General features: G+C 39.8%; 1 protein-coding gene across 3 annotated transcripts in view; it reads right to left on the bottom strand.

Moving 5' to 3' along the window:
• Positions 1–4,468, bottom strand: part of LRRC28 (leucine rich repeat containing 28) — a 57,283-nt gene extending 52,815 nt beyond the window's left edge. The window contains exons 1-3 of one of the 3 annotated variants that reach the window (XM_082768992.1): positions 4,392–4,468; positions 3,701–3,848; positions 1,829–2,057 (exon numbers count right to left, since the gene is read on the bottom strand). In XM_082768992.1, the coding sequence (XP_082625118.1) occupies positions 1,829–1,996 (168 nt within the window). In that variant the 5' untranslated portion in view covers positions 1,997–2,057; positions 3,701–3,848; positions 4,392–4,468. The remainder of the gene's footprint in view (positions 1–1,828; positions 2,058–3,700; positions 3,849–4,391) is intronic. The other 2 variants (XM_082768993.1, XM_082768994.1) reach the window with 2 other exon arrangements.
• Positions 4,469–12,803: the final 8,335 nt, after the last annotated feature.

Genomic DNA, 12,803 nt, shown 5'->3' with positions numbered 1-12,803 from the left:
CCAAAAAATACAGCGAAGGTTTTGTTTTGATGATTGCTCATAACCTACACAGAAGTATTTATTGATAAGCTAATGCTTATCTCACACAAACTGAGAAGCACAAGGCTGGAAGAGACATTACAGCTACACTTCTGAGACAGGATTGCCCTTCAAAGAAATTGGTACATTTTCTCTTTCTAAAGTCTCCAGTGAGAGGAATACTGCTTCCCTCAAAAATCTATTACAGTCTGCAGCTCTTCTGAAATGAGATTTTTTTTTCCCCTCCCTGTGTAACCAACTACTACTATACTGAACCTGCGAGTACTACTTTCCTACCAGCAACGGACATAAAATAATACAGTTTCTTCATGAAAGCACTGCTTCATAAAAAACTGATGACCTCTGTTCTCACCCTTCCTCCAATTCCATTTTTAACTCCGTCTTCTCTTTTCACAAGAGGAATTAACCTAAATCTCTCAATCTTCTCCTCATAGGCCCTGTTCTCTAAAAATCCTTAGTTGCTGCTTTCTTGATTCTTTCCAATTTACCTAGGTTCTTCCAAAAGTACGAAGCCCCAGACTACAATCCTTGCTCCAGCTCATGCTTTAACAGTGTCCAAGGACGATCTCCTGCTTTTAAGGGAGATTGTGAAACCTTCTATGCACAAAAAGATACCTGCCTTATTTTGTAACATGCTGCTGATTTGATCTATTTTGGTCCACTCCAACTTAACAATCACTGAATTTGAGCATCAGAAGCTGAGACATTTACATCAGGTTAATTTTGAAAGCATTTTTAACCATGACTGCTATATGCCCGTTATATCATTAAGCAGAGGACTTTCCCAAGAAGTGCCAAAATAATTTCCTATAGTACATGCAAGTACAAGTGGCTTTCAGGATGAAGATATGTTATAAAATCTTCAGAATCCTTTCAGCTCCTGCCATATGAAGCAAAACCTTTATTAAGGAATTCTAATGCATCATTGTCAAAGCTTTTTAAAAAAAATACTCCTTAAGGCAAGTACTGGACTTCTTCCAGGAAGCACTGAGAAACATACCATCTTAGTGAATTTTAAGTAGTCAAGCCCTCCAAACCCTGCCCTGGTTATTAAATTAACTACCCTACCACGGAGGAGCCCAAGGAAAAAAAAAAAAAGAATTACTTTGAAACTTCAGTGCACTGACAGTGCCGAGCTTTGCCTCTCTAGAATTCTACCAGCTCAGAACAGCTCACACTACTAACTACCCCACACTGAATTCCAAGCTCACAGTGTTTGTGAGATTTGTTCAGTTCAAGGAAAAAAAGAACACACTCAAAATCAAGACCACCCCAACCCTTAAATTAACTCTTTATTCTTCCCATCGATGACAGCCCACAGACATAAGGGATCACTGGCACCTTATCAGCAAGCTCTGAATTATACCCAGGGGTTGGCATTGCCTGTAAAAATAAGACACACACCAAGATAAACGTCGTTGAACCCCATGAAGCAATGCAGCCTAGACTGCACAGTATCTAACAGTAAAAAGACCTGACCGCTGACACTGAGCAAGACTTCTCAAAGTCAAAAAAAAATACCCCCAAAAAAAGCAAGTAAGTCTTCACAGAGCTCCAAAAGGCTATAGAGGGAATGGCATAAACTTACATTTATTATACTCTACATCACCCATGCAAGTTAGAACATAATACAACCACATGCTTGTAGTGTGCATCAGATGACATCAACAAGGATCAGACTTGCTAAAAGATCATTATCTTTTTAAATTCTCTATTTTTTTTCTCTGTTCCAAAACCAGAATTTATAAACACACAGACAGTAAACATCACAATAAAGAGGTTGTCGTACCAATGTGGTCAGGGAATTTCTTTTCATATAAAGTCTCTCCAAGTACTGCAGCCCCTCATCCTTCAGTAACTCCAAAGGAAAGTGATGGAGATTTCTGTAATTTAAGAACAAGTTCTTGTGCCTTTCCAGCTTTGCCTCAGAGATTGTTTTACATAGTTCTGATGCCATGACTAATCTTGTTCCAAGCACTGCATCTAGTGCACTGCATCTTCTGAAAACAGGCCCATTTCTAGGAGACAAGAGGAGCAAGAAAGACAATATCAAGGTTTAAGCCACGCGTTCTTTTGTGGAAATAGTTATTATAGCTGATAGTCTTTCAAAACACACTTGTTCCTATTAATACATAAAGTACCCAGAACCTCCACACCACCAGTTATGCCAGAAGCAAGTTTTTGACTACTTTCTGCATAAAGTCTCAGTATTCAGACCAGCACTAACAAGATCTTAAGACATACATAATCACACAATGCTTCTTTTTTCCCCGGTCATTTACCATTAACCTTTTAGACAGTCTTGTCAAAGCTGACATCACCAAAAACGAAGGAAAAAACCTCTCTCCTAAGCACTACTGACATTCTACATCTATTCTGTAGAGTTAAGAAGAATCCATGTATCTTAAGCAAAATGAACAATTTATCAGAGGACACACGTTTGGATCACTTAAAACAACTCCATGTAGATTTTAAGAAGGACTGACAAAAGGCTATAAAAGTTTGCTAAGCTTCTGCATATAAAACTACCAGGAATATTTATGAGTTGCATTTGACGTTGAAGACGGACAGCAAGCATGACATTTTGAAATAGCATAATGGAAATTCTATAGCAAGAAAATTTAGTAAGAGCTAGATGTGACAGCAGACTTTCAGCTGTCTTAACTAAAATTAAGAACAGAAAGAACAAGGCATCAAGCTCTAACTGATGTCAAAGCCAAAAACCAAAGTACAAATATAAGCTAAAAATTAACCTGTATCTGACACCAGACTTCATTTAGCTTCTTTTGCAGATATAGCCAAAATTCTAGTCATTCTTACATTGTGTAGATTTGGGTAAGAGCAACATTACGTCTTTTCAACTGTCTCAGGACTCAAGAAAACATCATATATCCAGACCATTTATAAATCTAAAGTTGGAGGTTTGCTACAGAGTTGTGCATACAAATTCATTTACATTAAAAAAAAAAAAAAAAAAAGAATTGCAACTGTCTTCCACCAGTAAAGTTTTCCATTTTAGCTTATTCTTTCGCTAAGAAGAGATATCTCATAACACCTATTGGAAGTTTAAGTATAGCCTTTCTTATTGATAACCCTATCTGATTATAAGGTAGCCACTGGAAATAAAACTCAGCTGGAGACTGAGAACCGGACCATCCATGTAGACCAAACTACTTGATCAGTTCCAGTAATTCTCTTGATTCGCAGGTAAGTGGCTTTTAGCAATGACCTATGCCCTTCTGAAAGAATACAGCATTTTTTTTTCATTGTGTGACATACATACTACTAACAACTCAGATGTAATATCCTGCACTCCTCTTCTAGTCCTAAACTATCCCCAATTCAGGAAACACTAAGACCAGTTCTGTAAGCAAAGGTCTACCATTTTCAGAATTCTTTTTAAGATTCCAAAGTATTGGGCTAACTTAGGTTAGGCTAAACAGTTTTCATGAGAAGAAAAATCACTGTAACAAACAGTTGCCTCTATCGTCTGTCACTTTCAGGAGACAGCATGCAGGTACTGCTGGCCTGTGGCACTAACTATACTAAAGCTCTCTTAGTTCAGCGGGTAGAGGAAACAAACTCCACATCTGTGATCAGCTTTAAAATAACTCAAGAAGGAACATCAGAATTTTTAAGTCTGTGAGCATTTAAGCACTACCTGCTGCTACAGAAGAAACAGTGAAGGAAAGCTCATCCTCCCTGATAAGTATGAAGCAATCCCAGGCACGCTGACCATTTCTGTGGAGATCATGCCTCGCTCCCTGCTTTTTCCATTTAGAAGCATGGCTTTTAGTTTTTATTTCTGTCTTTAAAAGAACAAAATATTAGGTCAGAAAGCACACAGACACCCCACAGCTTTCTGCCTTCCCCAGAGATCACATCTCCATGCTCTGAACTTGCCGAGGCTCCACGAACCCCCTGGACCACGTTTAGCCGTGGACACACAGCTACGGCCCGTGCAAGCCCAGAGATGCCACCACCACACAGCTCTATTTTGGCTGTTACCCCAAAGGAAAACCCTCCTGGCCGCTTCCACCGGCAGCCAACCCTTTTTATTTATTTTTTTGCCTCTAAATCCCCTTCCCGCACAGGCAGCGGGGCAGAGCCCGGCGAAACAGGCGCCACCACAGGGCAGGAGCGGCCGGGCTGAGGCGGGCTGCGGCCGGGCACAGCGAGGGGCCGGGCCCCCGGCCTCGGCCCGGGGAAGGCTTCGCACCCACACCGCGGAGACAGCGCCGAGCCCGCGCTCTCCGGGGGGCCGGCAGCAGCCGGGGCGGGCAGCGGGGGGCCCCCCCCGTCCCCACCGCGACGCACCCTGCCCCGCTCCCCGGCGGCCGGCGGCCACTCACCGGCGGGCGGCGGGCAGCACCTCGGGCCCGCTCCGCTCGGGGCCGCCGCCGGCTCCGAGCACCTGAGGGCGGAGCAGGGCGGGCCGCGGCCGCGCGAGAGCGCCGCGCAACTCTCGCGAGACTTCACCCCGCCGCCCGCTCCCGCCCTGCTCTCCACTCTCAGCCAATCGCAAGCCGTGCCGCTGCGCGGCATCCAATGGGAAGTTCGGTTCTGTCAGGGCTTGGAGGTCTGGCAGTGGCCAATGAGGAGCCGGATCGCCTCAGCGCTTGGCCCGCCTCCTGCTGTGGCGGGGCTGTGAGGGGCAGAGGGATCCTAGTGGGGCAGCTCGGTTCTGCTGCTGGCTGCCTGGCCGAGCTGTTTAACACGCCACTTATCCCTTCCTAACAGTTTTCAAAGGAAAAATATCACTTGCAAGCAAAAGTTGTGGCAAAACTCTGTTTCCCCCCCTAAATTTTGTTACAGCTAATGCTTTTTCTCTGCTGACAGCAGACAAAACCCTTAGACAACGTTCCTATGCCCCCCACCTCACATTGTCCCCATTTTTGCCTCTGATAGTTGGTCCCGATGAAACTGAAGTGGGTCTATGCACTGCTCACCTGGTTTCGGTTTTAAATGCGCATGTAGAGTCACTCCCAATACTTAAGACCTATCCTTAGGAAGGTCTTTTTGTTATGTCAGTGTTCTAATGCCAGCAAATTCCCTAACGTTCAAAATATTAAACATTACTGGGTATTAAAAATTCTTAAATTCTTGTTTGCTGAAGATTAGGTCCATAAACTGTCAAAAAAAATAATCCCAGTTTCTTTCTATTTCCCACAGACTGGTTAACATAAATTTATTATTATTTTTTTTTCTGCTCACAGCAACAAAGGAGCTACAGAGATGAGAGCAATGCTAAAATGTCCTTGGTTCTGCTCTGTCATGAAAACAAAGTCAGCTCTCAGAGTGTTTCTGCAGTCATTATAAAACAATTTCCACCGGGATTCAACATAAACTACAGAATCAGTTTGCAATCACTGAAACCATTAAAGATTTTGATGATATATATAAAGTACTGGATTTGTCAATAGTCCGGGGGAGAATTTTAAAACTGACAATTTTAAATCATAGTTTGTAATGTCTCTCTCTCTCTCTCTTTTTTTTTTTTTTGTATGTGTGTGTGTTTGTGTGTGTGTGTGTGTGTGTGTGAGACGGTTCCTTCTAGCGGTATTTTAAAATGTCTTCTCACATTTGACAAAAAAGAGTAACATAGACGAATCCCTCCAGACTGCTTCTCAGTTAGCAGAAGAGTAGTCTTTGTAGGAAAAGATGAACTGTTCTTTGCCAAGACAAACAAACGAACATCCTCACCCACCTCAACTATATTACATTTTCCTCCTATCTGCTAGGAGATCTCACTCTCTCTTCTGCCTTTCCTCCTGTAGCAGTGACTCAGGATTCTCCATTGTCTTGCAGAGCCTGCAATTGTCACACTCACTCATTCTCAGTCTGATTTTTTTTTCCTCAACTGATGTGATCACAGCTCCCAAGCTTGTGTCATCAAATTCTGTGCTGTGCTTCTAAAAAGCGCTGCTCTCTCAGATCTGAAATCTGATCCTTGAAGCTCTGATCCTGCACAGCACAGGTGTAAAGTCTTGCCTGTGTAGTCACAAGTCTAAAAATGATGACCAGAACAGGAGCATTGGAATCTGTTCTTCCATTAAGGAGAATGCTTGCCGCATGGTTGCCAAGTCATTCCCATCCCATGAGTGAGACTAGTGGGAAACCCTTCACTAAGTTGATGGGTACTTTTTCTTTACCATAGTTTAATTCTTAATTTTGTGCTTCTGAGAGCAGGTAAACCAAGGGCTCAAAATTTACATCGTTCCCAGAGGGATGACTGATCTCATCTATGCCTACATAGAGAAGCTATTAAAGCTTGTCTTGAAGTGCAGCAGCTTTATAGAAGTAGATCTATTTAAGCTGTTTGCAGTTGCCAGTGTCATCAGTTGGTTTACTGGAACAAATCCAGTAACTGGAGCAAATCGGCGCAGCTCCTCTGGCGATCCTGTTTTTGCCAAACCTATACAAGCCAAATGTGTTTAGTGTGAATAAAAACGGATGATGATTTGCTATCAGATGTATTACACCAGGTCAGCATTTGAGACTAACAACTTTCAGAAAAGGCAACTCAAAAAGTCTTTCTGTTGTAGTTTTATGCAACTATTTTCTTTTGTTTTGCCATAACAAGGCAGGTAGTACATAAAGAATTTTTTCTTGATTTTTTGGTGATGATTCCTAACTCTCTATCTTGCAGAACTAGGAGGTCCAAAATGTATTACTGAGCTTCTGAACTTGAATTCTAAATATTTTGAGGTTTGGCTTCCGTAATGATCAGTGAGTGTTTCCCACCTAGAACCAAGGATACCACTTATCGTGTGCATTAAATTAGAAACTGCAAGTTTAGAGTAAGATCAAAATACTCACTGAGCAATCAAACAAAGGTCAGCTGTGTCAGCAGGAAACTCTGCTGTGACTGATACATGACAGGAAGGTAGCGTTTCTTCCTTTAATGTTGGATAATTAGCAAATAGTTGACCCTTTGCTCTTTAGTGTGTTAACTGACACTACAAGAGGGGCTTTCTTAGACATCACTATATGCTGGGAGTTTTGATGAAGCAAAAATCCATCCCTAAACACCAGGCTCATGCAGTTACACCTGGTACAGGGGAGGTCCTGTGGGCTGGAGGAATCTTCTAGGCATAGGAACCAACAGAAGAACCCTGTGTTCAGCTGATGTAGTTTCATCCTTCTTCAGCTTCTGCTTGCTGAAGGGTTGGTCTGTAGTAGTGTGTTAGCATAGGACATGCACGAGAGTAAAAAGGAGTAGTAACGCAGCAGACTGTCTGGTACACCTGCCAGATTGTCACTGCTGAGAGCGTTTCAGTTTGCATATTTCTTCCAGTACTTCATACCGATTAATTCTAATTTTGCATTTATTAATTATACTTACTCTTGTTTTCACTTTACAATGTCTTACATAATGCTTTTTCTATATATACACTATACAGCTTTCATGTACACAATGATACAAAATCTCAATTGGGAAAACTTTTGAGTTTTTTGCTTAGGATTTTTTTATTATTATTATTATTATTATTATTATTATTATTGACATTATGCATGCATTCTTTGATTTTTCAGTCATACGAAGAAATAAACTCACCAAAACCTTCTGGGCTTAGTGATGCACAAGTAATTTGCTTTCCAGAAAGTCCTGGCTCCTATTAGATCTTTCCTAATTTCCAGTTAATTTTGATGTAGTGACAAAATCATCCTATTTGAGTAGAACAAAATTACAGTGACTCATCACAGTACTGCTACCTTCAATTCCCCTACCCTTTTAAACTTTGCCTTCTGCAGCAGTACCAAGAACTGGAAGGCAGATGGAGCTCCTGCATGCTAAGTGCCAACATGCCTCTGTTTGATGCGTAGGCATCATCCACCTTTCGGTTAAGTCTCTTTTTTTTTCTTGCAGTTTATTTGTTATTGTATTTCTTACAGTTTAACTGGCTCCTTTTTCACTCTGAGTTGTCTCAGTGACACAGAGATTCTAATGAAAAAGCTCAAGTGCCATAATTTGAAAGAAATTCACTTGCATTGCCAGCTATGGTTCAAATCAGCTTTGCTCAAAGTAGAAACTTTGAAAACAGTCTATTTCTAAGATGGGCTGTGCTCATTATTTGAGGAAAAATTCCTGATGACCACATTGATTATGTTGTTGAATGGATTTCCTAAGAAGTAATGGAAACTACTAGCAGTTTGGACAACCCTAATGCAGAATAAGCGAGCAGTGGATTTTGGCCCTGATTGTGCAGTCTCTGCTCATTCTAAATTTGCACTGATATAATTTTTCTCGACTGGAAAAAGAACAATGCCTCTCTGACTGCCCCAGGAGCCAAATTCCCCTGTTAATGCACTGAGCAGATAAAACCATAGGTAGAATCAATGTTTCTGCCACTGCTCCATCAGGAAATCTCAATATGAGATCACCACAAAGTTAACAAATCAGCCAGCTCTCCATGGCATATTCCATTATTAGACCTTCTTTAATAACTGCTAAAGATTCAAGTAACACATATGGAGATTTTTTGTGTGACTTCTTGACAAGTTAGTCTAGACTTTCAAATTAATTTCATTTAACTATTTCACTATTTTTCAGTCTGTCAACCTCACTGTATATCACAAATACATTAATGAAAAAAATCTTTTTAGTTTGAATTTCACTTTATGAAGCTTCTTAAACTTAAGTGATTTGATTTAATTAAATCCACTTACACTCAGGATGTTGTCTACAGGGTTTTGCTTCATGTTCAACAAGAAAATAGTAAAACTTATATAAGAAACTTAGGCAGCATGGATGTTTCTTAGTTTAGGGCTGCAAATGGTATGAAATGTTCTTTGGTCTATTTTTATATGACCTCAATTATATTATTATTTTTTTTCATACTGCCCTCTGCTGCCACTGAGGCTGTACAGTGGTTATTTCTCTGTTCTGTCCGGCATGAGCTCTGCTTCCTCTTCACTTTCACTGCTCTTCCCCCAAGTTCAGCCCACAGATTTGCTGAGTTTGCAATAATCGCCAAAGGCTTCCTGACTATTTTTAATGATTCATTGGATCTAATCAGAGCAGAAGTTGTTATTCATTCACCTGAAAGCAGTGGTTTTAAGGTTATTCTGAAGCTGTTTCTAGTTCTAGTTGTCGAATTTACTCTGATTCTTTAATTTGATATGATGATTGCTGCCTGATGTCATTTTCTTTTTCCTCTTAGCTATTCATTTTTCTGAGAGAGGAGTCCCAAGCTTTTCTGTGTCAGAACAAGGCCATACTTTGTAGAGAAACTCCATATCGTTTGTAAAGATCTATGATTCCTATAAATTTACCTATTTTTTTCCAGAATATTGGATCTTTATACTCTCATTCACGCAGTTCCATAAGTTTAGTGCATCTAAGCTTTGAATTGAAGTGTGCTGCATTTGTCCTGTTATTTTATTTATTATTTATTTTATTTTTATTTCACGTAATACACAGACTTGAAATAACATATTTCCATATATTTATGAGCTGTTTGTGTTTCTTATGGAAAAGGTGCAACTGAGGTGCCAAACGTCTTGGCTGAGTAAGAGTGACCGTTTTTGTAATTTTATTCTGCCATTTGTATCAGAAGGGTGTTAACTCTGTGGCCTGCTACATTATGATAGAAATGAGGCAGGTGGTGAGCTATTTTTCATTCCTAGTGAGTATAAATAGTGAAGGGGGGAAGCGTGGTGTATACACAGCTCTTTGATTTATGCAAGCATATTGTGGAACCTGTTATAGTGGAGTCAGATATAGAAATCTTCTGTTCCTGAGCCCAGTGGGAGATTTGCTTGCAGAGAGCTTGCAGGGTTTCTCCTTTTTGTGTACGCCATCCCTCTGGTTACAGCTGGTGTCTGACCTTTCTTTTTATTGAACACACTAGGAATAGTTAAATATTTGCCTGGGTCTTCCATGCATTGGGGAAGCACTCAGTAGACTGTGATCTGCTAAATGCAAAATTTTTGGTTTTCAGGAGCAAACCAGAAGAGTCAAAGAGAATGTATATTTGTTTTCATGTAGTGCCCTTTGTATCCTCTCAGAAATATTTGATGTAAATTCCTGAGTACGTTGTTAGTGAGACGTCTGACAGTCAAAATTTGAGCTAAAACAGGTAGCAGAAGTCAAGATAATGTCTATTTGGCTTGAGAAGGCTCTGAGATCATGGTCAGTAACAGTTTTACAGTAGTGACTGCTAAGCACATGAATATTGGTAAAAATCCTGACAGAATACTAGCTACCAGCTCCCATTTTCCCCAGTGTAAGAGGTGTTTGGGAGAGTAGGGTATTTTGTCTGGGACCATCTCTGCTTCCAGGAAACTCTTCTAAATCATGTCTGTAACAGGTTAAAATGTTCTGAATGACAAAAAAAAAAGCTAGCTCATCTCCACTCCAAATCAGAAGTGAAGACTCAGAGTACCTTTACCTGACTGTCATGAGACCCTCACATTGAAACTCATTCTCATTTTTTTATTTTTATTTTTTACCAGTGGCATAGGAAAAAGAGTCATGTGCCTTTTATTTTCTTGCAGGGATTAATAACCCATAATCCTGCAACACTTTAGTTCTGTTAAAGCCTTTTAGTGACCTAGTGCTTTTAGAATTGAAGTCAGGCTCAGTTAGTTCAAGTTTCTTGAAAACACAATGATATGCTTATCCTTGAACTTCACCCAGTTATCTTTAGTGAGTGATCACACCTTTAAACAATAATCCATAGATATGTAGAGCTATGAATTAGATCCAGCCATACCAACAGAGCTTACAAAAGAAGTCCAGTGGCAACTGTATTATAATCCTTGAATTAATATCTGCTTCTTTATAAAATGGAAGCCAGCCAACAACCACACACAAAACATTTACAAAATTTGGCTGCTGGAGAGTACACGCCTGTCACTGCTGCAGTCCTTTTGTGCAACTGAAAAGGAATTTTCATAGCTGGGCTTTTGTTTCTGTTGCATTTTATTCTGCTTTGAATTGGTGGCTTGGTAAACAAGTGTCTCCCCTGTGAAATGCTGAGGGTCTCTTGGAACAACAGAAAAGAAAATTAATTAGAAATATGCTTTGTCATTCCTATTTTTTTGTTTGTTTGTTTTCTTCAAGAATATAATGCGAATTTAATCAGGACTACAAATTGTAAAGTTAAAAGCGTTTTTCCTTTTATTGCATCAGAGGAAAAAAACAAAAAAAAAAAAAAGAAACTAAATAAGGATCTGAGTATTTACAACCACAATACATTTGTGGTTGTAAATATTTTAGAGCATATACTGTTCCTGTGCATGTTTCTGTCATCGTCATCAAACATGTGCTGAAAATCTCTAAAAGATTTTTAGTCCTTGCATTAAGCAGATAACCTTTTTTGTACTCAGTACCACAAACACACAGGTATTCAATATTCTGTTTGTACATGAGCACGACTGTGCCCTACTTTAAAGGCTAATCACACTAGTAAATATTTTTTTAAGAATTGAGATGTAAATAGAGGCACAGTTTGGACTGAAATCTAACTTGAGGAATTTGTTGGGTGGACAAAATAAAGGCTGCACATAGACACTGCCTAAACAGTCATAGTATACCCCATAACATACCCTTCAACAAGTGGGGAAAGACAGGAAACTGATAAGGTGTTGTGATATTATGAAATGGAGAGGCACACTTCCACGGAAGATTTATGTGGTTTAGTATGCCAGCATTTAGCTGCATACGTCAAATTTGTATGGGTTGATGACAGCGTAGGTTTTATTTTCCTGAAGAAGAGGTCAGGTCTCAATGATGTGGCCATCCCACTTACAGAGAAAACCGTGCCAGTGAAGCAAATATTTTTTTCTTCCATTTGCAGGTGTTCCCTCCCTGACCTCTTTACCACATGAGTCGTTTTCAAAGTGGTAGAGGGTGAATGGCAAACCCTTTATGTTTGAAAAATCTCCAAACCTTTTCCTTCAGTTCCTTGGGGGAAGGACTTCACTGAAAGAACATGAAATAACTTCTAAAGATATTTCTCCTTGCAGAGAGACAGAGTTAAGGATCAATGCACAACAGCAATATTGAAAGATAAGAGTAAAAAGGGAAAGGAGCAAAGTTTAGTAGATAAAAATAACACAGGGTAAGTGCTTAGATGAGTCTCAGTGTTCTGATTTCAGTGTTTGAGTTTGTTCTGCACCTGATGGAAGAGTTCAAAAACCACAAAAGGTGTAGCAAATAAAGGAAATTTTCCTCTTCCAGTAAGAACAGGTGTTATGCCCTGAGAGACAGGGCTTTTTAGCCAAAAGCTCCATCTTTCAGAGAACTAGCAACAAACATTTGCTGTAAGGCTTTCTGTTAGATTTAGTTTTGTTGCTCTACATGTTAAGATGCGTAAGTACATTCCTTCCCCATCATCAAGGAGATATTTTTTATTTTCCAGTCTTTGTCGTGAATTCTAACACAGTAATCTTGAGCCCTGCTGAACTGCTTGGTTTCCATAAAGGAACAAGAGTACTTTTGCATAGTTTGTATACTAATTTAAAAGTAATTTTGAATCTGGCAGATTTAGAAGATCTGTAACAAGTTATCACTGCTATTCATCTTGCTGATTTAAGGTTTTCAAACTACTGCCAAGTTTTGTTGTTGTTGTTGCAATATATACACTTTCTCTTCAATGGCTCAGTAAGTAAGAAGGAATTGGCTGGTTTTAGTTCAATAACCTTGTTTAAGGGGCAGCACCATCGTATTTCACCATCTTAACTAATATCTGTTTAGGATTCTTCCATAATGAGCATATTGTCTTACTCTGTTTTTTATTATTTTCTTGAGATTTTTC

Source organism: Aythya marila (assembly GCF_965140915.1).
Source record: "Aythya marila genome assembly, chromosome: 11".
Taxonomy (NCBI): Eukaryota; Metazoa; Chordata; class Aves; order Anseriformes; family Anatidae; genus Aythya; species Aythya marila.
This window is presented reverse-complemented; position numbering and strand designations above follow the sequence as displayed.